Consider the following 24,593-nt stretch of genomic DNA (forward strand, 5'->3'; position numbering starts at 1 on the left):
TCTTCAAAGAAGAGTTAATACCAATACTCTCTAAATTGTTCCACACAATAGAAAGAGAAGGAACATTACCAAACTCCTTCTATGAGGCTACAATTACCCTGATTCCTAAACCAAACAAGGATACAACAAAGAAAGAGAACTACAGACCTTTGATGCAAAAATACTCAATAAAATACTGGCAAACAGACTCCAAGAACACATCAAAACAATTATCCACCATGATCAAGTAGGCTTCATTCCAGGGATGCAAGGGTGGTTCAACATACGGAAGTCTGTCAATGTAATACACCACATAAACAAACTCAAAGAAAAAAACCACATGATCATCTCACTAGATGCAGAAAAGGCATTTGACAAAATCCAACACCCCTTCATGATAAAGGTCTTGGAGTGATCAGGAATACAGGGAACATACCTAAACATAATAAAGACAATTTACAGCAAGCCAACAGCCAACATCAAATTAAATGGAGAGAAATTCAAAGCAATTCCACTAAAATCAGGAACAAGGCAAGGCTGTCCGCTCTCCCCATACTTATTCAATATAGTACTTGAAGTTCTAGCCAGAGCAATAAGACAACATAAGGAGATTAAGGGCATACAAATTGGAAAGGAAGAAGTCAAGCTTTCCCTATTTGCAGATCCCTATTTCCCTATTTGCATGATAGTATACTTGAGCGACCCCAAAGATTCCACCAAGGAACTGATACAGCTTATAAACACCTTCAGCAACATAGAAGGATACAAGATCAACTCAAAAAAATCAGTAGCCCTCCTATATACAATGGACAAAGAAGTTGAGAAGGAAATCAGAGATTTATCACCCTTTACAATAGCCACAAATGACATAAAATACCTTGGGGTAACACTAACCAAGCAAGTGAAGGACCTATATGACAAGAACTTTAAGTCCCTGAAAAAAGAAATTGAAGAAGATGTCAGAAAATGGAAAGATCTCCCATGCTCATGGATAGGCAGGACTAACAGTAAAAACGGCAATCTTACCAAAAGCAATCTACAGATTCAATGCAATCCCCATCAAAATACCAACACAATTCTTCACAGACCTGGACAGAATAATACTCAACTTCATATGGAAAAATAAAAAACCCAGGATAGCCAAAAGAATCCTGTACAATAACACAACCTCTGGAGGCATCACAATCCCTGACTTCAAGCTCTACTATAGAGCTACAGTAATAAAAACAGCTTGGTACTGGCATAAAACCGACATGTAGACCAATGGAATCGAACTGAAGACCCTGACATTAATCCGCACACCTATGAACATATAATTTTTGACAAAGAAGCCAAAAGTGCACAATGGAAAAAAGAAAGCATCTTCAACAAATGGTGCTGGCATAACTGGATATCAACATGTAGAAGGCTGCAAATAGATCCATATCTATCACCGTGCACAAAACTTAAGTCCAAGTGGATCAAGGACCTCAACATAAATCCAGCTACTCTGAACCTGCTAGAAGAGAAAGTAGGAAGTAGTCTTGAACGCATTGGCATAGGAGACTACTTCCTAAACAGAACACCAGTAGCACAGACACTGAGAGAAACAATCAATCAATGGGACCTCTTGAAACTGAGAAGCTTTTGTAGAGCAAAGGATACGGTCAACAAGGCAAAGCGACAGCCTACAGAATGGGAAAAGATCTTCACCAACCCCACATCTGACAGAGGAATGATATCCAGAATATATAAGGAACTCAAGAAATTAAGACATCAAAATGCCCAACAGTCCAATTAAGAAATGGGCTATAGAACTAAACAGAGAATTCTCAACAGAGGAAACTCAAATGGCCGAAAGACATTTAAGGAATTGCTCAACATCCCTAATCATCAGGGAAATGCAAATCAAAACAACTCTGAGATACCACCTTACGCCTGTCAGAATGGCTAAGATCAAAAACACTGAAGACACCTTATGCTGGAGAGGATGTGGAGCTAGGGGAACTCTCCTCCACTGCTGGTGGGAATGCAAGCTTGTACAACCACTTTGGAAATCAATATGGCGCTTTCTTAGAAAATTGGGAATCCATCTCCCCCAAGATCCAGCTATACCACTCTTGGGCATATACCCAAGGAATGCTCAACCACACCACAAGAGCACTTGTTCAGCTATGTTCATATCAGCACTGTTTGTAATAGCCAGAACATGGAAACAACCTAGATGCCCTTCAACTGAAGAATGGATAAACAAAATGTAGTACATATACACAACGGAATACTACTCAGCAAAGAAAAACAATGACATCATGAGGTTTGCAGACAAATGGATGGATCTAGAAAAAATCATCCTGAGTGAGGTAACCCAGACTCAGAAAGACAAACATGGTATGTATTCACTCATAGGAGGATACTAGATGTGAAACAAGGATGACTGGACTGCTACTCACATCATCAGGGAGGCTACCTGGAAAACAGGACCCCAAGAAAGACACAGGGATCGCCCAATGACGGAGAAATGGAAGAGATCTACATGAATAGCCTGGACATGAGTGGGGGTCGAGGGAAAGAGAGCTTGGGGGAGCGGGAGATCCCAGCTGGATCAACAACAGAGAGGGAGAACAAGGAATAGGAGACCGTGGTAAATGAAGACCACATGAGAATAGGAAGAAGCAAAGTGCTAGAGAGGCCCACAGAAATCCACAAAGATACCCCCACAACAGACTGCTGCCAATGGTAGAGATACAGCCCAAACTGACCTACTCTGGTGATGGGAAGGCCAAACACCCTAATTGTCGTGCTAGAAACCTCATCCAACTACTGAGGGATCTGGATGTAGAGATCCATGGCTAGGCCCCGGGTGGATCTCTGGGAGTCCAATTAGCGAGAATGAGGAGGGTTTATATGAGCGAGAATTGTTGAGACCAAGGTTGGATAATGCACAGGGACAAATAGCCAAACGAATGGAAACACATGAACTATGAACCAATGGCTGAGGGGTCACCAACTGGATCAGTCCCTCTGAATGGGTGAGACAGTTTATTGGCTTGATCTGTTTGGGAGACATCCAGGCAGTGGGACCGGGTCCTGTGCTCATTGCATGAGTTGGCTGTTTGAAACCTGGGGCCTATGCAGGATCGCTTGGCTCGGCCTGGGAGGAGGGGACTGGATCTACCTGGACTGAGTCTACCAGGTTGATCTCAGTCCACAGGGGAGGCTTTGCCCTGGAGGAGGTGGAAATGGGGGTTGGGCTGGGGGGAAGGTGAGGGGGGCCGGAGGGGGAGAACAAGGGAATCCATGGCTGATATGTAGAACTGAATTGTATTGCAAAATTAAAAATAAAAAATAAAAAAATATTAATAAATAAATAAATTAATTAATTAAAAAAGATCCAGTCATATTACATATATGAGACACACCGTTTGGAATGAACAGGGAAGTATACCTTTATGCTCAGCAGATGCTCACAGACAGCGTAAGAAATTCCAATGCCTTCTTCTGTATTAGTGCCTCTACCAAGCTCATCAATTAATATGAGTGACTTGTCATTAGCATTATGCAGAATATATGCTATCTGGAAGACATAATTTTAATACTATTCACTGTAACCAAGCCGATGCCAATCTCCTAGAAAACAAGTGAAATCAGTCTCTTTATTAATACATCTATGTGAAATGTATTTTAATAGAGAAATCCCACTGAGGAGAAAAATAACACATTGCTTTTCTTTCAGAAAAATCTCATGACTAATAATTCCACCCAAATAACTCATATATAAAGACAGACATCTACATATGTATGAGACAACAACAGTATTATCTATAATACAGAGAAGCAAAGCAGTGAACTAAATGCTGAAATAAAACATAAAGATGGCCATTTCCTTCTCCACAAATGACCAATCACCATCATAAAATGTTGAAAACCAATTCAAAACTTATTTACTTCAAAACTTACTTGTATTTGCTAAAAACAGAACAAGATATTGAAAGCAATACATTGATTTAACAAGTTTAAATCCATAACCAACAAACGAGACTTAAATTGATAGAAATCTTCCTCCCTGGAAAATATCAATCTCTTTCTAAAAATACAGAATTCCACTTCATCATATTATAGCATAGTAGCTTTTTATGGAACAAGGGTTCCATTCAAAAGACACACTTCCTGGTGGATAGTGGTGCACAGCTGTGATGCTAGTACCCGACAGGCAGAGGCAGGTGGATCTCTGTGAATTGGTGGCCAGCCTGGGAGGGTTATATATAGTGAAACCCTTTCTCAAATAATAAATTAAAAATAAAATAAAAGACATACCTTCATGTATGTAGAATATTGCTAGAATCCCCACAAGCATCATATACACACTAAGCAACTGTATGTTTATTTGCCCCATTTTATATACACATGCAGAAAGGAAATCTAATTGCATAGTGACCCATACATCCTACTTAAATGCAGATGTCCTCAGAACTCTGTTTACTTCTCTTAGTCTCAAACAGAGCTGGTGTTTGCCAGACCAGAAACAGAAAGGTGCACACTGGTGGGAAATGAGCACTCTCATTCTCCTTGTTCATAAAGGCAAAGACAGTGCATTTTAAAGCCTTCTAACACAATCATCTTTAATTTCAAAGTTCAGCCAAAGTAGAACAACTAGTTGTATGTAACGCAGCCACTGCCTTCTGAAAAGTCAGATATTCCACACACAAACAGGTACGGCCACATTAGCCTTCTAAAGAAGCTGTACTTCCTGTGAAGCATTGGCTTCCACTCCACAAAGACACACTAGGAAGCTGTCTTTGACTGCCCTCTGGCTCTCAGGACCTAAAGTGCAGCAGCAACTCTGCATGCCAGGACACTTCACACACTTTCAACCCAGGGAAGCTTTGTTACCTCTTTCATCTCTTTCATAAACGTCGATGAATTTGTTTCAATATCATCGTCAGTACTGATTCTTGTGAAAATCTGCTCAGTGATCCTAAAGGAGGCATATTCTGCTGGAACATAAGAACCTGTGAAATAAAAGGAGTACTGAAGTGTTTTAGAAACCAGATCCTACAACAACGTGCTTCTCGGCTCTAGGGTAGGATTGTGTGGTGCACAGAGTGACGTAGGTGGAGTTACAGAGCATGGCGTTGGCTCTCCTGCTCTCTGCATAAGCTAGTGCTTAAACTACCTCTTCTCATAGGGGAGACGGGCCTGCCATACAAAGTTATCTACAAACCCAAATGGGATAGATAGTGTTTGATCTGATGCTCAACTCCATTGGAAAGAGATCACTTTAAACTGCTTAACTGACTAAGTTATATAGTTAACTGATAACATTCAAAAGAGAAACCTCAAAGGCATGCATGTGAAGCTCATAAATGAAATTGAAGGACATGTGGATGAGGGTCAAATTGATGAAAATCACTGTAACATACAAATAATGTCTGTCTCTACAAAACATGAAGAAATGTGTGCAAAGCAGGACAATAAAACATATAACCAAAAAGTGAGTTATGTCACCCATCCTTCTGCATTATGTGACATGAAAGTCATTCTAACGTCATAAGATAAAATAAGAATGTAGAATGGGAAACGTATCTCACAGAGCCCTGTGTGGATAACAATGATATAATGGAAGGAAGGTGTGGTGGCATTGTGTTCCCCAGAATATTGTGCACACTAATAAACTTATCTGGGGTCAGAGAACAGAACAGCCACAATATTAAACATAGAGGATAGGCAGTGGTAGCACACGCCTTTAATCTTAGTATTCCAGAGGCAGAAATCCATGTGTTCAAGGATACAGCCAAGCATGGTGACTCACGCCTTTAATCCCAGAAAGTGAGCCTTTAATCCCAGGGAGTGAGGGCAGAAAGCAGAAAGGTATATAAGGCATGAAGACCAGAAACTAGAAGCTTTTAGCTGGTTAAGCTTTTAGGCTTTGAGCAGCACAGTTCAGCTGAGATCCATTTGGATGAGGACTCAGAGGCTTCCAGTCTGAGGAAACAGGATCAGCTGAGGAATTAGCAAGGTGAGGTGGCTGTGGCTTGTTCTGCTTCTCTGATCTTTCAGCATTCACCCCAATACCTGGCTTCAGGTTTACTTTTAATAATAAGACCATTTAAGATTCATGCTACAGGAAGGAAAGCAAGTGAGATCACCCCAGGATCTGGTAAGAGAAGGGTGGAGAGCAGGGCCTGGCTGAGGAGTGAGACCACAGGGGAAAGAGCAATCGTCAGGTGACTGGTCTACACTACAAGTGCTAACGGCACCAGCAGCCCGCTCTCTTCCCACTAGGCATCTTCTATGCTCACCTCTGACTGACCAAGTGGCCCACTGAGATGGGTGTGGCTTTCCTCATTTTAGCAAAGAGAATATGGAAGTCAGGGTCACAAAGCTCTGAGAATGTAGCTCTTCCACACTGCCACACTTTAAAATTAGCTTAAAGGCAGACACTAGAAGCTGGAGAGACATCAGTAGGTAAAAGCACGTGCATGGGAACCTGAGTTTAAACACCTTGCACCCACGTGACAAGCTGGGGAACCTAGTGCTGTAACTCCAACACTAGGGAGCAAAGACAAGCAGATCCTGGAAGCTCATGGCTGGCCAGCCAAGTCCAAACAGAATTTCTGGTTTCAATTGAGAGGCCTTATTTCAAGACAAAAAAGAGCATGATAGAGGATGACATCCAACATCCATCCTCTAGCTTTCCCATGTGGTTGTGTGCACCTACACACACACATGCATGGAACACACACACACACACACACACACACACATATACACACACATGCATAGAACACACACACAAACACTCACACATGCATGGAGCACACACACACACACACAAACATATACACATGCACAGAACACAAACACACACATGCAGGGAATACACACAAACACACACACACACACATGCATGGAGCACAGATACATACACAGAGCAGGGACTATAAAACTAGAGCAGGCTCTAATACTTTATACTCATATAATAAGTAGTGCTGAAAGTAAATAATGAGGTGACAGCTAGAATTTGACTCAGAAGTATGTGGCACAAAACAAAATACAAACTATTCCTCCAAGATGTAGGAGCAACTTGCTAGGTTTCTGTTGTCTATAAAAGGTGCTAGCTTAGGAAAGGACCTGGGTGTGAATCAGGGCACTGTCTCTCAGAGGCCAAGACCCTAGACAAATAACCCTCAGTGTTTTATTAATTCACCTATAATTTGGAGGCCACAATAATACTTGTTAGACTTTGATGAGTATCAATCAGATAAGGAAGCTATGCTTTATGATAATAAACACAAGACAGAAGAAAGTGCCCAGAACAGTGAACTCAAGATTACCCACTGGGACAAGTATGGTAACCTACAGCCCAGAACTGATCCTGGATGACTGTAGCCAACATTTGCATCCTGACCTTCATTATTCAGACAATGAGCAAATATTCATTAAAGACCTACTCTGTGTCCAACTTCCACTGCTTGGGTGCAGGCCACACCAGACAGAAGAACAGGTGAGTGACCTGCCTGCCAGCTGAACTGCCTAACCCCTAGATTCTGTTCCCAAAGATCCATTGCCCATACCCTCCCACCTCATCACCCTCCCCAAAGCCAGCCCCCTCTCCAACTCTGGAGGACTTCCACTGCTCAGGTGCAGACCAAATCAGTCAGAAGAACAGAGACCCCTGCTGCACCAAAAGTCAAGCCAACCACCAGAAGGTCAGCCCTCAACTTGGACAGAGAGTCCCTACTAGATCAGAGGCCATGCCACTGGCCAGAAATCCAAGGTACAAAGACCAGAAGACCAAAGAGCAAACAGCAACCAAGGAACAAAACACCTATCCAACAAACATGAACTTAGAAATCAGCACCTAGACCTATCATCATCTCAAACTCAGATACCTAAATGCCAGTGTAAGAACATAATCAACAACAGGCAGGGCAGTATGGCACCACCAGAGCCCAGCTATCCTACGACAGCAAGACCTGAATATTCCAATGCAGCTGAAGCACAAGAAAATGACCTTAAAAACAACTTTATGAAGATGATAAGGTCCTTAAAGATAAAATGAAAGAAAAATCCCTTAAAGAAATCAAGGAAAAGCAACCAAAAAACTTGGAGGAAATCAAATCTCTAAAAGAATGCCAAGAAAGCCAAGAAAAAACAAACAGGTGAAGGAAAATATTCAAGACCTGAAAATCAAAAATAGAAGCAATAAAGAAAACACAAACTGAGGGAATTCTGGAAGTGGAAAAATCTGGGTAAGTGAAAATGAACTATAGACTCAAGTATCACCAAGAAAATACAAGAGATAGAAGAGAGAATCTCAGGCGGTGAAGATACAATAAAAGAAATAGATCCACCGGTCAAAGAAAATGTTAAATCTAAAAAAACTCCTAACACATAAAACATCCAGGAAATCTGGACATTATGAAAAGATGAAACCTAAGAATAATAGGAATAGAAGAAGGAAAAGAATCCCAGTTCAAAAATCCAGAAAATATATTTAACAAAATCATAGAAGAAACATTTCTTAACCTAAAGAAGGAGATGCCTATAAAGATACAATAAAATTAAAGAACACCAAATAGATTGGACCAGAAAAGAAAGTTCTTACCCCACATAATAATCAAAACACAAAAGATACAGAACAAAGAAAGATTATTAAAAATTGTAAGGGAAAAAGGCCAAGTAACATACAAAAGCAGACCTATTAGAATTACACCTGACTTCTCAATGGAGACTCTAAAAGCCAGAAGAACCTGGACAGCTGTCTTCAAGACTGTAAGAGACCAAGCATGCCAGCCCAGAATACTATACCCAAAAAAATTTCTCAATCACCATAGATGGAGAAAATAAGATATTTCATGACAAAGTCAAATTTAAATAATATCTATCCACAAATCCAGCCCTACAGAAGGAAAACTCCAACTCAAGGAAGTTAACTACACCTACAAAAACACAGGCAATAAATAATCTCACACCAGCAAAATCCAAACAAGGGAAACACACACACACACACACACACACACACACACACACACACACACACACACACCATCACCACCACCACCACCACCAACAACAACAAAATAACAGGAATTAACAATCACTGATCATTAATATCTCTCAATATCAATGGACTCAATTCTTCAATAAAAAGGCACATGCTAACAGAATGGATATGAAAACAGGATCCATCCATCTGCTGCATAATAGAAACATACCTCAACATCAAAGATAGACACTACCTCAGAGTAAAAGGTTGGAAAAAGATTTTCCAAACAAATGATCTAAGAAGCAAGCTGGTGTGGCTATTCTAATATGTAACAAAAAAGACTTCAAACCAAAATTAAACAAAAGAGATGAAGGACATTTCATATTCATCAAAGAAAAAATCCACCAAGATGACATTTCAATTCTTAACATCTATGCCTCAGAAGCAAGGGCACCCACATTTGTAAAAGAAATATCACTAAAGCTTAAATCACACATTGAACCTCATACATTAACAGTGGGAAGCTTCAATATCTAACTCTCACCAATGGACAGGTTATCAAGACAAAAACTAAACAGAAAAATAATAGAGCTAACAGACATTATGAATCAAATGGACATTCAGATATCTACACAATATTTCACCCAAACACAAAAGAATATATCTTTTCAACACCTCATAGAATATTTTTCAAAACTGACCACGTACTCAGTCACAAAGCAAGTCTCAAAAGATACAAGAAAACTGAAATAACTCCCTGTATCCTATCTGACCACCACGGATTAAAGTTGGATTTCAACAACAACAGAAACAACAGAAAGCCTACAAACTCATAGAAACTGAACAATTACATACTGAATGACTCCCAAGTCAAGGCAAAAATAAAAGAATGAAATATTTCCTAGAATTCAATGAAAACAAATGAGAATGTACAACATACCCAAACCTATGGGACACAATGAAAGCAATGTGAAGAGGAAAGTTCATAGCACTAAGGGCCTTTATAAAGAAATTGGAGAGATCTCATAGTAGCAAATTAATAGCACACCTGAAAGCTCTAGAACAAAAAGAAGCAAACACACCCAAGAAGAATAGATGGAAGGAAATAATCAAACTGAGGGCTGAAATCAATAAAATAGAAACAAAGAGAACAATACAAAGAATCAATGAAACAAAGAGTTGGTTCTTCAAGAAAATCAACATGATAGACAAATCCTTATCCAAACTAATTAGAAGGCAGAGAGAGAATATTCAAATTAACAAAAATCAGAAACAAAAAGAGGGGTCATAACAGCAGATACTGAGGAAATCAAAAAGAATCATTAGATCATACTTCAAAAACCTGTACTCCACAAAATTGGAAATCTAAATGAAAGACAATTTTCTTGATACATACCACTTATCAAAGTTAAGAAAAACAATTTAAATAGACCTACAACTCCAAAGGAAATAGAAGCAGTCATTGAAAGTCTCCTAACCGAAAAAAGCCCAGGGTCAGACAGTTTTAGCACAGAGTTCTACCAGACTTTCAAAGAAGAGCTAACACCAATATTCCTCAAATTGTTCCACAAAATAGGAACTTTGCCAAATTCACTTTATGAGGCCATAGTGACCCTAATACCTAAATGAGACGAAGACTCAAAAGGGGGGGGGGGTTTACAGACCAATTTTCCTCATGAACATGGATGCAAAAATATTCAATAAAATATTCACAAACTGAATGCAAGAACGCATCAAAAAAATCATTCACCATAGCCAAGTAGGCTTCATCTCAGAGATGCAGGGATGGTTCAACAAATGAAAAATCTGTCAATGTAATCCAATATATAAACAAACTGAAATTAAACACACACACACACACACACACACACACACACACACACACACCCCACACATGATCAACTTATTAGATGCTAAAATAGCCTTTGACAAAATCCAAAACCCCTTCACGATAAAAGTCAGGAATACAAGGGAAATACCTAAACATAATAAAGGCAATATGCAGCAAGCTGACAACCAACATCAAATTAAATGAAGATAAACAATTTCACTAAAATCAGAGACAAGGCAAGGTTGCTCACTCTCCCCATATCCATCCAATATTGTATTTAAAGTTCTAGCTAGAGCAATAAGACAACTAAAGAAGATCAAGGAGATACAAATTGGAAAAGAAGAAGTCAAAGAATCACTATTTGCATATGATATCATAGTATATATAAGAGACCCCAAAGTTTCTCTCAGAGAACTCCTACAGCTGATAAACACCCTCAGCAAAGTGGCTGGATACAAAATACAAAATTAACTAAAAAAATCAGCAGTCCTCCTATATAGAAATGACAAATGGTCTGAAAAAGAAATCAAGGAAACACCACCCTTCACAGTAGCTACAAATAATATAAAATATCTTCGGGTAACTCTAACTAAGCAAGTAAAAGACCTGTATGATAAAAACTTCAAGTCTTTGAAAAAGGAAATTGAAGAAGATATCAGAAGATGGAAAGATCTCCCATGCTCATGAATCAGTTGGATTAACATAGTAAAAATGGCCACCCTACCAAAAGCAATCTATAGATTCAACGCAATCTCCAATAAAATTCCAGTACAATTATTTACAGATCTTGAAAGAACAATGCTCAACTTCATATTTAAAAAAACAAGCCAAAAAAACAAACAAACAAACAAACAAACAAACCCAGGATAGCTAAAATAATCTTATACAACCAAAGAACTGGGGATATCACTATCCATGATTTCAAGCTGTACTACAGAGCTGTAATAAAGACCACCTGGTATTGGCATAAAAACAGTCACAATGATCAGTGGAATTGAATCAATGACCCAGACATAAATCCACACACCTATGGACACTTTTGATAAGGAAGCCAGAAATATACAATGGAAAAAAGAAAATATTTCTACAAATGGTGCTGATCTCACTGCATGTCAGCATGCAGAAGAATGCAAATCGATCTAAATGTATCACCATGCACAAAACTTAAGTCCAAATGGATCAAAGACCTCAATATAAAACCAGATACACTGAACCTGACAGAAAAGAAATGAAGACTATCCTTGAATGCAGTGGCACAGGAGACAGAAGAGAACACCAAGAGTGCACATACTAAGATCAACAGTTAATAAATGGAACCTCATGAAACAGAAAGGCTTCTATAAGGCAAAAACAAAACAAAACAAACAAAAAAAAAAACCCCACTATCAATTGGACAAAATGGCAGTCTACAGAATGGGAAAAGATTTTTACCAACCCCCTATCTGACAGAGGGCTAATATCAAAAATATATAAAGAACTCAAGAAACTAGACATCAACAAATTAAATAATCCAATTAAAAAATGGAGTACAGGGGTTAAGAGAGATAGCTCAGAGGTTAAGAGCACTGGCTGTTATTCCATAGGCCCTGAGTTCAATTCCCAGCAACCACATGGTGGCTCACAACCATCTACAATGAAATATGGTGCCCTCTTCTGGTGTGCAGGCATATATGCAGGCAGAACAGTGTATACATAATAGATAAATAAATCTTTAAAAATAAAACGAAAACAAAAAGACAAAAAACTATTGTTAAAAAATGGGGATACAGATCTAAACACAATTCTCAACAGAGGAAACTCAAATGGCTGAGAAGCACTTAAAGCAATGTTCAACATCCTCAGCCATCAGGGAAATGGAAATCAAAATGACTTTGAGATTCCATCTTACACCTGTCAGAATGGCTAAGATCAAAACACAAGTGACACTTCATGCTGGTGAGGGTGTGGAGCAAGGGGAACACTCCTCCACTGTTGGTGGGAGTGCAAACTTATACAGCCACTGTGGAAATCACTGTGGCAGTTCCTCAGAATATTGGGAATCAATCTACCTCAAGACCCAACTATACCACTCTTGGGCATATACCCAAAGGAAGCTCCATCCTATCATAAGGACACTTGCTCAACTATGTTCACAGTAGCTTTATTCATAACAGTCAGAAACTGGAAACAACCTAAATGCCCCTCAACTGAAGAATGGACAAAGATAATATGGTACATTTACACAATGGAGTATTACTCAACTGTTAAAAACAAAGACATCATGAAATTTCAGGCAAATGGATAGAACTTGAAAAAAGTCATCCTGAATGAGGGGTAACCCAGACCCAGAAAGACAAACATGGTGTGTACTCACTTATAAGTGGATACTAGATGTAAAGTAAAAGATAGTCATGCTACAGTCCACAGACCCAGAGTGGCTAAGTAACAAGAAAGGCTTAAGGAGGGACTCAAGGATCTCCCTGATAAGGGAAAACAGAATAGATTTCATGAGTGGACTGGGGTTGGGAAGGGTTGGAAACAGGAGGGATCAAGTGGTAGGGGAGAAAACGCTGGGAAAAACAACTGGAATTGGGGGCTGTTTTGGGGTGAGGTGGAAACCTAGTGCAATGGAAACTCCATGGACTCTATGAGAGTATCCCTAGCAAAGATTCCTAGTAATGGGTGACATGGAGCCTGAACTGGCCATCTTCTGCAACCAGGCAAGGCCTCAAGTGGAGGAAATAGGATACCAATCCGGCCACAAAACCTAGACCTAAAGTTTGTCCTGTCTGCAGGGTGTTCTGGGACTGGAGCCTAGCAGAATCCTCATCAAAGAAACCAGAGAGACTTCATCCAGCAGATGGAAGCAGATGCAGAGTCCCTGCCCAAACATTAGGCAGTGTTCAGGGAGTCCTGCAGAGGAGGGGGAAGAAGGATCAGAGGAACTAGAGGGGTCAGAGACACCATGAAAACATGGCCCACAGAATCAACTGACCGGGACTCATGGGGGCTCAAAGAGGTCAGGGAGCCTATAGGGGTCTGACCTAGGTTCTCTGTATATATGTTACATATATGTTACAGCTGAGTAGCTTGGTGTTCTTGTGGGACTCCTAACAGTGGGAACGCAGGTGATCACTGACCCTTTTCCTCCTACTAGGTTGCCTCGTCCAGCTTTGATGTGATGGTATGTAACTGGTCTTACTGTAGCTGTTTGGTTGGTGTCCCTGGGAGGCCTGCTCTTTGCTGAGGGAAGACAGAAGGAGAGTGGCTTTGGGATGGGGGGAGCAGGTTGTGGGGAGAGGAGAGAGGAAAAACTGCAGTTGGGATATAATATGTGAGAGAAGAATAAAAAAGAAGACCTACTATGTGTTCAAGTGGAAATAACAAATATAGGAGAAATGGGCCTTTCTCAGACAAAAACAAAAAACAAAACAAAACCTCACTTATCTATTAAAAACAACTCTTATGAGTTTTCTGAAGGAGTAAAGTTCCATTTAAGCCAAAGGGCCATGTAGAGAATACAGCATACACTATTAGCTGGCATATATTTATATTATCCATTCTCTCAACCTCCACTACAAAGGTTCTCACAATCTCCCACCTACATGGCTACAGGAGCTCCTGGCCAACACCCTGCCTCTGCTCTGGCTCTCATCTATAGCTAATAAGGTGGCATTCTTAATCCAGGTCTATCCATGTGTCTCTGCCTCAATGTCTCCAGCAGCTCCTAATGTGCTGGGTAAGCAAGGCAAAGGGGCTAGGAGGCCTCTGCAGTCTGCAGTTCTTAGGGCGCACCATACTGCTTCCCATCTGTGCTTTTGTACAGGCGCTGACCTCTGCCTGGAGAGTCTTCTTTCTTATCTGTAGCATTATCTGAGTCTTCACAGCATTTCTCAGGAGTAACTACCATTAATATAACCATTTGCAAATGAGAAAAAGAATTAAGAGTGACATAATTTGTGTAAGATTGCATGGTCTCCATACTAGCTCACATGCTTTTAAGCTTCAGTTTACTTTGACTCAGGCCTGATGAAACACACACATATATACTTAGACATATCTCAAGTTCAAGATGGACAGTGATGAAAAATAAAATAATTGCCCTCAGACAGTTGAACAACTAGCATTAAGACAAAAAGATCATTCTGTGATACATACAAGAACCAAATCAGGGCTAGTGCATACAAATCATGCAAAGCCATGTTTGAATTCAGTGGAGTGACTCTCTTCTTCTTCTTCTTCTTCTTCTTCTTCTTCTTCTTCTTCTTCTTCTTCTTCTTCTTCTTCTTCTTTTTCTTCTTCCTTCTCCTTCTTCTCCTTCTCCCTCTCCCTCTCTCAATTCTTTAAGACAGGGTCTCTTATAGCCCCAGTGGGATTCAAGCTAAATCTGTAGGTGAGGGTGCCATGACCTTCTTATTCCCCTACCTCTCACCTCCCCAGTGTTGGCTTCTGATGTCTGGAGGTCAGTTCTCAGGAAAGCCAGTTACCAGACATAGGAGTTATGCTAGGCCTGCACATGAAGACATACGTGACAGTGCTGGAGCAGTGACAGATATTTACACACATGGACAGACAGAAAGACAGACTCTACCTACCTACCTACCTACCTACCTATCCATATCTATCTATCTATCTATCTATCTATCTATCTATCTATCTATCTATCTATCTCTACCAATTGTTGTGGGTAGGTACCACTCAAGTTAAGGGTAAAGTTTCTATGCCCAATGCTGTAATGTTTGGAAAATGCCCCTTGGTCACTAAAGACATCAGCTTATCCTAGTCATTGGGGTCTTGGTTACTTTTCTATTGCCATGAAAAACACCATGACCAGGGCAGTTTATAAAGAAAGAGTTCACAGTGGCTTACAGTTCCAGAGGGTGAGTCTATGACCATCAAGGCAAGGAGCATGGCAGCAGGCCAGCACGGTGCTGGAGTAGGAGCTGAGACCTTCTTTCAAACCCTTACATTGGTGGCAGAGAGAGAACTAACTGGGAAAGGCATAGGCTTCTGAAACCTCAAAGTCTACCCCCAGTGAGACACCTCCTGCAACAAAGTCACATTTCCTAATTCTTCCTAAATGGCTCCACCAACTGGAGACCACACATTCAAATATACATATGAGCCTAGGGCTGGAGAGATGGCTCAGCTGCTAAAGGCTAGCTTCTGCAACCAAATAGACGAACCTATGGGGTTCATTCTTGCTCAAACCACCACAATCGGTAATCATAAAGTAAAAGTGTAACTTACCAATCTGGGCCATGATCTGACAAAGTGCAATCTGTTTTAAATACGTGGATTTTCCACTCATATTCGGTCCAGTTATGATCAGAACATTGCTCCCTTCTGTAATATATGTATTGTTTGCAACAGGTTTCTCTGCAGATATTTTTTCAAGAATGGGATGCCATCCTTGTTTGATTGCTAAAGTGTCAGTAAACTCTGGTCGAACTGAAGAAAAAAATAAGTGTTTTAAAAGCTGAGTACATTTATATTTACATATCTTGTGGTGCATACATATGGGCTGACCTTAGTAATTTCAGGAAGCCAATTTGAGACAATAAGTTACTACATTATCCCAAACACACTTTTAAATCTTTAACTGTAATGGGTATTCTCATTATTTCAATTTGTACCCAGAGAACTCTAGAACATAGTTCCTTTTCACTACCCTGGGTTCCTAAACAGCTTATAAAAATTTCACATTTGTAAAGATAAAAAGAACCACATGGCCATTGATAATACTTTTCCTACAGTGAAAGTTTACCTAGTACACCCTACACAGTGCTTCTCTAGCAGACTTAATGTCCGAAGTGAAGTTAACTAAATGATAAAGCCAAACACAAGAAATTTTCTTTCCTACACCCTTTGAAAAATATGTCTAAAAATCAATTTTTGGAAATGGAGAAAACCAAGTACTAAATATCTTTTGGTTCACAGAAAGATCTCTACAGATACCACCTGAAGGGGGAACTAAAATACTGCACACTGAGAAATGGACTGCATGGAAAAACTTCAAAACATTCATCACAAATTAAGGTTGGTCCAGAAAAGTTAAAGGTATTTAAAAAAAACTACTACAATTTTGGAATTTAGATATGGTATTTCTCAAACTAAAATAGAGTAAAACGTTGCTTAATAATTAATAAAACTACTATTAGAATAGCAAATCCTGGGCTGGGAACATGGCTCAGTTGCTAGAGTGCTTGCTTACCATGCCCCACATCTGGCGTTCCATGCCAGCACTGCTTAAATTGGACATTATGTTGTGTGTGTAAGGCAGAGCAGATCTGAGGGTAAAGGTCATCCGCACTTACTAACTCAAGTTTGAGATCAGTCTGGAATACATGAGACATGGTTCCCACAAGGACCATCACCCCCCCCCACACACACACACACACACAAATAACACAATAGTGGATCCCAAGGTAAAGTTTTGATCCTAAAGAAAATATGAAAGAGTAAATATTTCAGTCTAAAGACAGCAGTGAAAAGTTCACATTGATTATTGTTATAGTCATTTGTTACTGTTATCATCTGGTATTATTTATTAATATTTAAGTTTAGGCATTTAGAAATATAAAACAAATTAATGTAATGGTGCTGAAGAGATGGCTCAGTGGCTAAGTACACTTTCTACTTTTACAGGAGACCTGGGTTCAGTTCCCAGCACCCACATGGTGGCTCACAACCATCCATAACTCCAGTTACCTGGGATCTGATCCTCTCTTCTTGGCTCCAAAGATACTGCACAGAAGTGGTGCCTACACATACATTCAGGCACTTATGCATACACATAAAACAAAAATTATCTTTAAAAATTAATTAATCAATCAATGTAACAAATCAGAAATGTTGTTGCTAATTTTAATTACAAATGTTAATTTTAATGTTATTATATCTGCAGTTATTCAGCCATAATTACCACACACTAGTCCTAGGTATTTGCATGCTGGTGTGATACTGACTGACAGATTGTGTAAGGAACTTTAGGGGCTAGCTCTCCTGAAGTGGTGGTGTGACACTGGAAAGGACTGCCTGTTTGTGTGAGGACCTCTGTACAGACTTGGGATATGAACATACACAGCACAGGTCCTGTCTTAGTGCACATGTGAGCCCCAGAGCCGAGAGAACTCACAGCACGGAGATGCTCTGTCTGTTAGTATCCAGTGTACTGCTTCTAATGAGTATTCAGATTAGAACTTGGATCATGGCCATTTCACCAAGGAGACAGCTTGGCAGTCTTTCTTATTTGGGAAATCTTTAAAAATTCCTTCAGCTTTGTTCTTTTTGACTTGACAATTTTTAATGAATATTATTTGAATTTAACTTTTTAAAAATGTTTTGAAGATTTTTATCATAATTATGTGTTTGTGTGTCTGTGTCTGGGTATGGACACGTGAGCACAGTCCCTGAGGTGGTCAGAAGGTGTCAGCCATGGAGCTAGAGTTAGAAGCGGTGGCTGGTGCTGGGACTAAAGCCCAGGCGCTCAGTAAGAGCAGTGCACACTCAGTCACTGAGCCATCTATCCAGCCCTACGAAGTTTCAAGGTTCATTTCACTATCTCCATTCTATGTGTTAGTTAGGGTCATAGACAAGAAACTATTTCAAGTAAAACGAGTAAAATATTCGCAACTCTTATATGAAATTGAGTAAGATACAAGTTTCAGTATGCCACATGTTTTTCTTTCCAAAGAAAGTGACTCACCATAGTCAGAAAGGGTACAGGCATGAGCAAAAGACAGCAGCATATCCAGCATTGACACAGTGTCAGAGAGCTTGTATAAGCAATGAATGTACTCATAAATCTCACTAAGCAGCTTGCACACTATCCTGAAAGCACATGTTGGACAAGACATGATGATGCTCTTCAAAAGAAGATACACAGGTTTTAATTGCATGAGAAAAATAATATTCACAGTTGAGTTGTACACTACACAAAAAGTCTATTGTTTGGTTGGCTCATTTTAGAAAAAATGAGGCTATTGATGCCTCAGCTTAAGGTCACATCTACCAGGTAAAAATAATCATCTTCTTCTGTATTTTATATTCATTGTTGAATTGACAGCCTCATTAAATATAAGCAAAATAGACACTTTCAATAAAATGTTACATTAAAGAAAACATAAAATATTGTATATAGATCTAATCAAGTGCTCAGGCACAAAAACACAGATATACATATAGACATATACACAGAGACATAAAAAAGAAACACACAGAAAGACACAAACACATGGGGGGCAGAAACCCAGGTACATAAAGAAACAAAAATACATACACACAAATACAAACATATACAGATGCACAAATCATGTTCAAATCATGTCATTATTTAGGTTTTCATGAGCAGGGTTATAATGTAACACACTCCGGGGATTTTTTCTCCTTTCAAGGATGAATGTGTATCCAAAGTTTACATTATATTAATAGTATCTGAGGTCCAGGACTTGAAACTGTTTTAAAAACTTACTCTTTCCCCTCTGTCTTGGCCTTCCAACTCCAAATGCCCTGTTTCTCCTAACTCAAGGCTACTGTTCCATGAGAAGGAAAAGGGCTGGCCCCATTATGATGCTGTCTTAGAAATACCAGAGTGTGAGAAGCCAAGGCTCTCTGACCACAGGAAAGGAAGAAGCTAAATAAGCCCAAGAGAAGCCCACAGTACGTGAGCTCTACACCATGGTGCCGTGCATAGGCAGAAGCACTGGGAGTACAGCTAAGTCTTCCATCAGATGTCCCTTCACCCTCTCCATGAGGCTCATTCATTCTCAACATGACGGCAGACTTTCTTTTCGAACATTCAAAACTGAACTGTCTGTAATCAGACAGAGAGTCGATTAATCTATTATAGTTCCTCAAATTAAACCAATTTAATTCAGTATTAAAATACTTCAAATGCTCTTACATGTAAGTCATGTGATAGATTTCTCGCAAAGACTCCTGGCATCTTTCATTCATTTTAATTAAATCTGCTGATGTAAAGCTATATGAGTTTTTCACTTTAGAAATCTGCAGGAAGTTAAAAGCAAATGTCAAGATATGTATATATGCATGTGAGATAAAACATACAGTTCATAGGACAGAAAGATAGGTTTTGAGGTTAAGCGCTTTAATTTCTGAGATAAAATATCACAAAGAAAGTTCTAAATAACATCTGTGAAAAATAAAAGCAAGATTATATCAAGGATAAAGCGAGGTATTTTTACTCAATCTCTCTAGCATAACTGGTTGGTAAGTTCTGCAATGGCCCTGCAGAAAGGTCAGAAGACTACATCTCAGCAGCAGGTAACATGCATGATGGACAGGGAGACCCTGTGGCCCTCCTTCTGCTTCTGCTCCCCTTAGTCCTTGTCCTCTACCTGAACCTCAGTCTCTAGTTCCACAACCACCTTGTCTAGTCCTCACTGCCATAAGACAGAGTTCATATGGACTGTTAGTGTACACATGTATCTGTCAATGAACATAAACACAATGTTGTGGAAGGCAAGATAAACTGAGGACTCTGAGGAAGAAGGGCAGAGTTGAGGCAGAAGTCAGCCAGCCACCCAAGGACCAAGATGCCAGAGGACTTGTAAGCCACAGGCCACGTGGCGATGTACAAAATAATAGAAATAGGTTAAATACAAGAGCTAGCAAGTAATAAGCCTGAGCCATTGGCCAAACATTTATAATTAATACAAGTCTTTGTGTGGTAATTTGGGAAGCAACATCCAGGTATAATCAGGCAGATGGGACAGAAAGCTCCGCCCCCGCCTATAGACATATGTACATATAAACAAATCTGAACACTAAATTGTTTGTTTTTCTACTCCTGAGAAGCATAAGAAAAACAAAACATTAAAAATGACGATACTGCTCCAAAATGGCTATATAGAGGAGTGGATATGTGCACAGGAAAAGGCACTACACGGTTCACAGGACTAAAACACTACATTAAACAAACATATTTCCTTCTGCAGAAATTCTCAGATCTTCAGTAGGAAAATGCACCTGGAAAACTATGTGAAACAAAGGTAGTAAGGTGGTTCAGCAGGTGAAGAGCTATGGCCAAGCCTGGAGACCTGAGTTCAATCCCTGGGACCTACATGGTGGAAGGAGAGGACTGATTCCCCCAAGATGTCCTCTGACCTTCAAGTGTGCACACACACAAAACAATAAAGTTAAAAAAAGTTAAACAAAAGGTAGTCAGTATTTTTCTAAATTCTTTTGTCAAAAACACCTTTTGACTTTGTTTTTTAATTTGCCTTTTGCCTCCTTTGGCTGTCCCCTCACGCCTGTCTACTGTGCTTGGTGTGGCTGGTCAACAAGCGCAGTACAGAAGCCATGCACCAAGCAGAAATTCAAGAGTGCTGCAAAGTCTACCCCCATGCAGTCCCATAAAACCAGGAACCTTGATAAACTCTGGGGGAAGCTGGTCACTGGAGAGCGCGGCACAGTCTGTAGTCATCTGGATGAAAAAGCCCCTCGAAGAGCTGAAGCTGGTCCGTAATGGAAGACTGTACTTCTCCGAAAGCTGTGATATCATTCCTAGAGACCAGAACAGGAAAAAAAACAAGCATTTCCTGGTGGGAATTTCTGTGTAGTCGTAGGCTTTTTACTCATTATTTTGTACGCAAACAAGAAGCTCTTTTTAGTTTTTGTAAACAGTAAAAAAAAAAAAAATTTAGCAGGTGGCGGTGGCACACGCCTTTAATCCCAGCACTCTGGACGCAGAGTCAGGCCTCTGTGAGTTCGAGGCCAGTCTGGTCTACAGAGCGAGATGCAGGACAGGCACCAAAACTACATAGAGAAACCCTGTCTAGAAAAACAAAACAAAACAAAACAATTTAATGTCCAAAAGATGTGGGTAAGTATCCTTTAAAAAGAAAATTCTCTGGCTGGGCATGGTGGCACACACCTTTAATCCCAGCACCTGGGAGGCAGAGTCAGGCGGATCTCTGTGAGTTCCAGGCCAGCCAGGGCTGTTACACAGAGAAACTTTGTCTTGAAATCCCCCCCCCAAAAAGAAGATATTCTCTGGTGTGTATTTTTAAAAGAAAATATATTGTAAAACTTAAAATAAGAACAAGAATTGCATTTTTCTCTGAAAATTAGGAATATTAGAGTTCTAATGTGTTATGCATTCAACTTTTTAGTAAAACAGAAGTTACATCAATTGCTGCAACTTCAATTTTACCCGGGTATCCCCAGAAGGAAAGATAGCAGATAATTTGAAAAGTAATTCTAATCTCTCTGTCAGCCCCATAAACTAGAGTCCTAAGTCTGTGTCTCCACTTGAGCACTTGATCTTGAACGTTCCTGTAAAACACTAACACATATTCCGAGATTAGCTCCTCCTCCTGGTTTTCCTGCTTTCTCAGTGGTCTCACCATTTGGGGCTGGAAATTTCACTTAGCACTGGAAGCTACATTTACATTTACCATGCCATGTCTGCTTACTAATTAGTAACTTTGATAATTAGTGACAATTCTTCCTTTAACTTTCTGTCTTAGTTAGGGTTCCTTTTGCAATGATAAAACACCATGACCAAAATCAAGGTCACAGCCCATCACTGAAGGAAGTCAGGGCAGGAACCTAGAGGTGGGAACTGTGCAGAGACCATGCAGGTCTTGCTGGCTTGCTCAGTTTGTTTTCTTAGACACCCAGGACCACCTGCTATCCACAGCAAGGGAGGCCTCATCAATCATCAACCAAGAACATGGATAAGGACATTTTGTTCAGTTCATGTTCTCTCTTCCCAATGGCTCTAGCCTGTGTGGAGCTGACATAAAACCAGCCAGCACACTTGGCATTCTTGTCTCACACTGACTTCTATCATATTTCACTATCATTTCCAGATACAGGTCAGTGTTCACAGGCTATAGGAGCCCAGGGAACATGCTGAATGATCAGTAGCCCTCTCAGACCCTAAATCTCTGATGACATCGGTGCCACTCTCTGCTGAGGCATTTTGGTGTCAACACTCTTCACCCTTCAAAGAACTGCCCATGTGCATGAGGTCACTCTAACACTTCAACATCATCATTCTTCTTTTGTTTTCTTTTGAGACAGGATCTTATTATGTAGACCAGGCTGGCCTGGAACTGGGGACCAGGCTGGTCTCAAACTCTTAAAGATCAGTTTCCTCTACCTCTTGAGTTCTGGGATTAAAGGTGTGTGCCACCAAGCCTTGTGACATCATTGTTTTTTAAAGGAGGCTTCTTAAAGAGCAGTGTGTGTGTGTGTGTATGTGTGTGTGTGTGTGTGTGTGTGTGTGTGTGTGTGTGTGTAGTAAGATTTTATATATATAGATCACAGAGAAAGAGCTAGTTTCTACCACCAGTAAAAAAGGAAAGCACAAGATAAAATATTATATTAGTGAAAGCCATGAAAACATGCTGGAATTACCTGCTATGTCATCCACTATCTCTGTATATGTCCTCCTAGCTATGTCTAGGAATTCACTGATGTTCGAGCGTACTGCATAGCACTTCTGAGTCCGCATGTTCAGGCAGCCTTTCATGTACCTTGCATCATCGTTTATCACAGTTTTAATCTTTTCAAGTATTAGTCCAAACCTAGCATTAAGACAAAACAAAAGCAGGTAATAAGCAAACAGCTACTTCCACAGTAGCTGTTTAAAGAGAGCAAACCTTGGTTGAGGGTTATTTTACAATAATTAATGTTTTTATTTATCTAGGTTAGGGCTATCACTGACTCAACTTAAAACGATTTTGCAGTCAGGATTATTGAAAAATAGTATGAGACTACCAAATAAAACTCTAAAATTTGCTGATGGGAACATCTCCCAGATTACACACCAGCACTATGGCCAGGAGTACAACCTGAGCCCCAAAGAAATGACATATATTCTGACTGCATGTTCCTTCACTCTGTATGCATGTGGGTCACATAGCAAGAGCTGCATGAGGCCCAGGGATCCAATATACATGCCCCCCTCAGGAAGGGAGATGTGACTGAGCATTTGATGCGGGACACTGGAACAGAAGCCTGTCACCACTAGTTACCAAGCACAGTAATTACTACACAAGCCGCAGTCCTGGTGATATCGATTTTCCTGACTTTCCAGCTATTCTGTTCTTGAATGTCACATTTCACTAAGCTGCTTTGATTATCAAGTTCAGCTTGTGGCACCACATGAGATGCAAATCCTCACCCAACAAGGCAACTACTGAGCCTGATAACCTGCTTGGTCAAGAGCCAAGGTGCTATTGCTAATATTTAACAATATTAATTGTTTTTAGAACTTGTTCCACATTCCTATCTATTGGGATTCTTTTTTCCTTTATTAGGCCTTCCATGATTTAACGAAAAAGGGTAATTTTTGATACTGGCAAGTGTCCCCATGAAAAATGGCTAAAAAGGAAACACTCACCTAAAAACAGCCACTGTGTTGTTAACCTATTATTGTACTTGCAGGATTAATATGTAATTGATACTTAATGGATACTTTGAAGAAACCTGAGTAATTATTTTTGAGACAGGGTCTCACTATGCAGCCCCAGTTTGCCTAGAACTTGTGATGTAGAAGAGGCTGGCCTTGAACTTACAGAGATCTGCCTGCCTTTGCTTCCTGAGTGCTAGGATTAAACTCATGTACCACCACACCCAGATCAAGTAATTTTTCTATAGAAGAGGCACAATTGTTAAAATCAGTTATGATCTGGAAGAAAAGTATAATCTCTTAACAGGTGACAGAACCTCTTGTCTTCCAAGGAGCCGTAGTAAGCTCTTAGCAAAGGTGTGCTACAGTTCTTCAAGGTGCCCTGTTAAAACAAAGTCAGCAGTTAGCACGCTGTGGCACTATTCAGATCCAACACATTCCATCTAACACTT

At 40.0% G+C, this 24,593-nt stretch overlaps 1 protein-coding gene across 1 annotated transcript in view; it reads right to left on the minus strand.

Moving 5' to 3' along the window:
• Positions 1–24,593, minus strand: part of Msh4 (mutS homolog 4) — a 61,767-nt gene that overhangs the window by 11,823 nt on the left and 25,351 nt on the right. The window contains exons 9-16 of the mRNA XM_052731885.1: positions 24,459–24,523; positions 23,145–23,314; positions 21,148–21,284; positions 19,663–19,766; positions 18,466–18,590; positions 16,008–16,208; positions 4,849–4,967; positions 3,404–3,532 (exon numbers count right to left, since the gene is read on the minus strand). Coding sequence (XP_052587845.1) covers positions 3,404–3,532; positions 4,849–4,967; positions 16,008–16,208; positions 18,466–18,590; positions 19,663–19,766; positions 21,148–21,284; positions 23,145–23,314; positions 24,459–24,523 — 1,050 coding nt within the window. The remainder of the gene's footprint in view (positions 1–3,403; positions 3,533–4,848; positions 4,968–16,007; positions 16,209–18,465; positions 18,591–19,662; positions 19,767–21,147; positions 21,285–23,144; positions 23,315–24,458; positions 24,524–24,593) is intronic.

This window comes from Peromyscus californicus, unplaced genomic scaffold (assembly GCF_007827085.1).
Source record: "Peromyscus californicus insignis strain IS unplaced genomic scaffold, ASM782708v3 Scaffold_9__1_contigs__length_137607984, whole genome shotgun sequence".
Classification (NCBI taxonomy): Eukaryota; Metazoa; Chordata; class Mammalia; order Rodentia; family Cricetidae; genus Peromyscus; species Peromyscus californicus.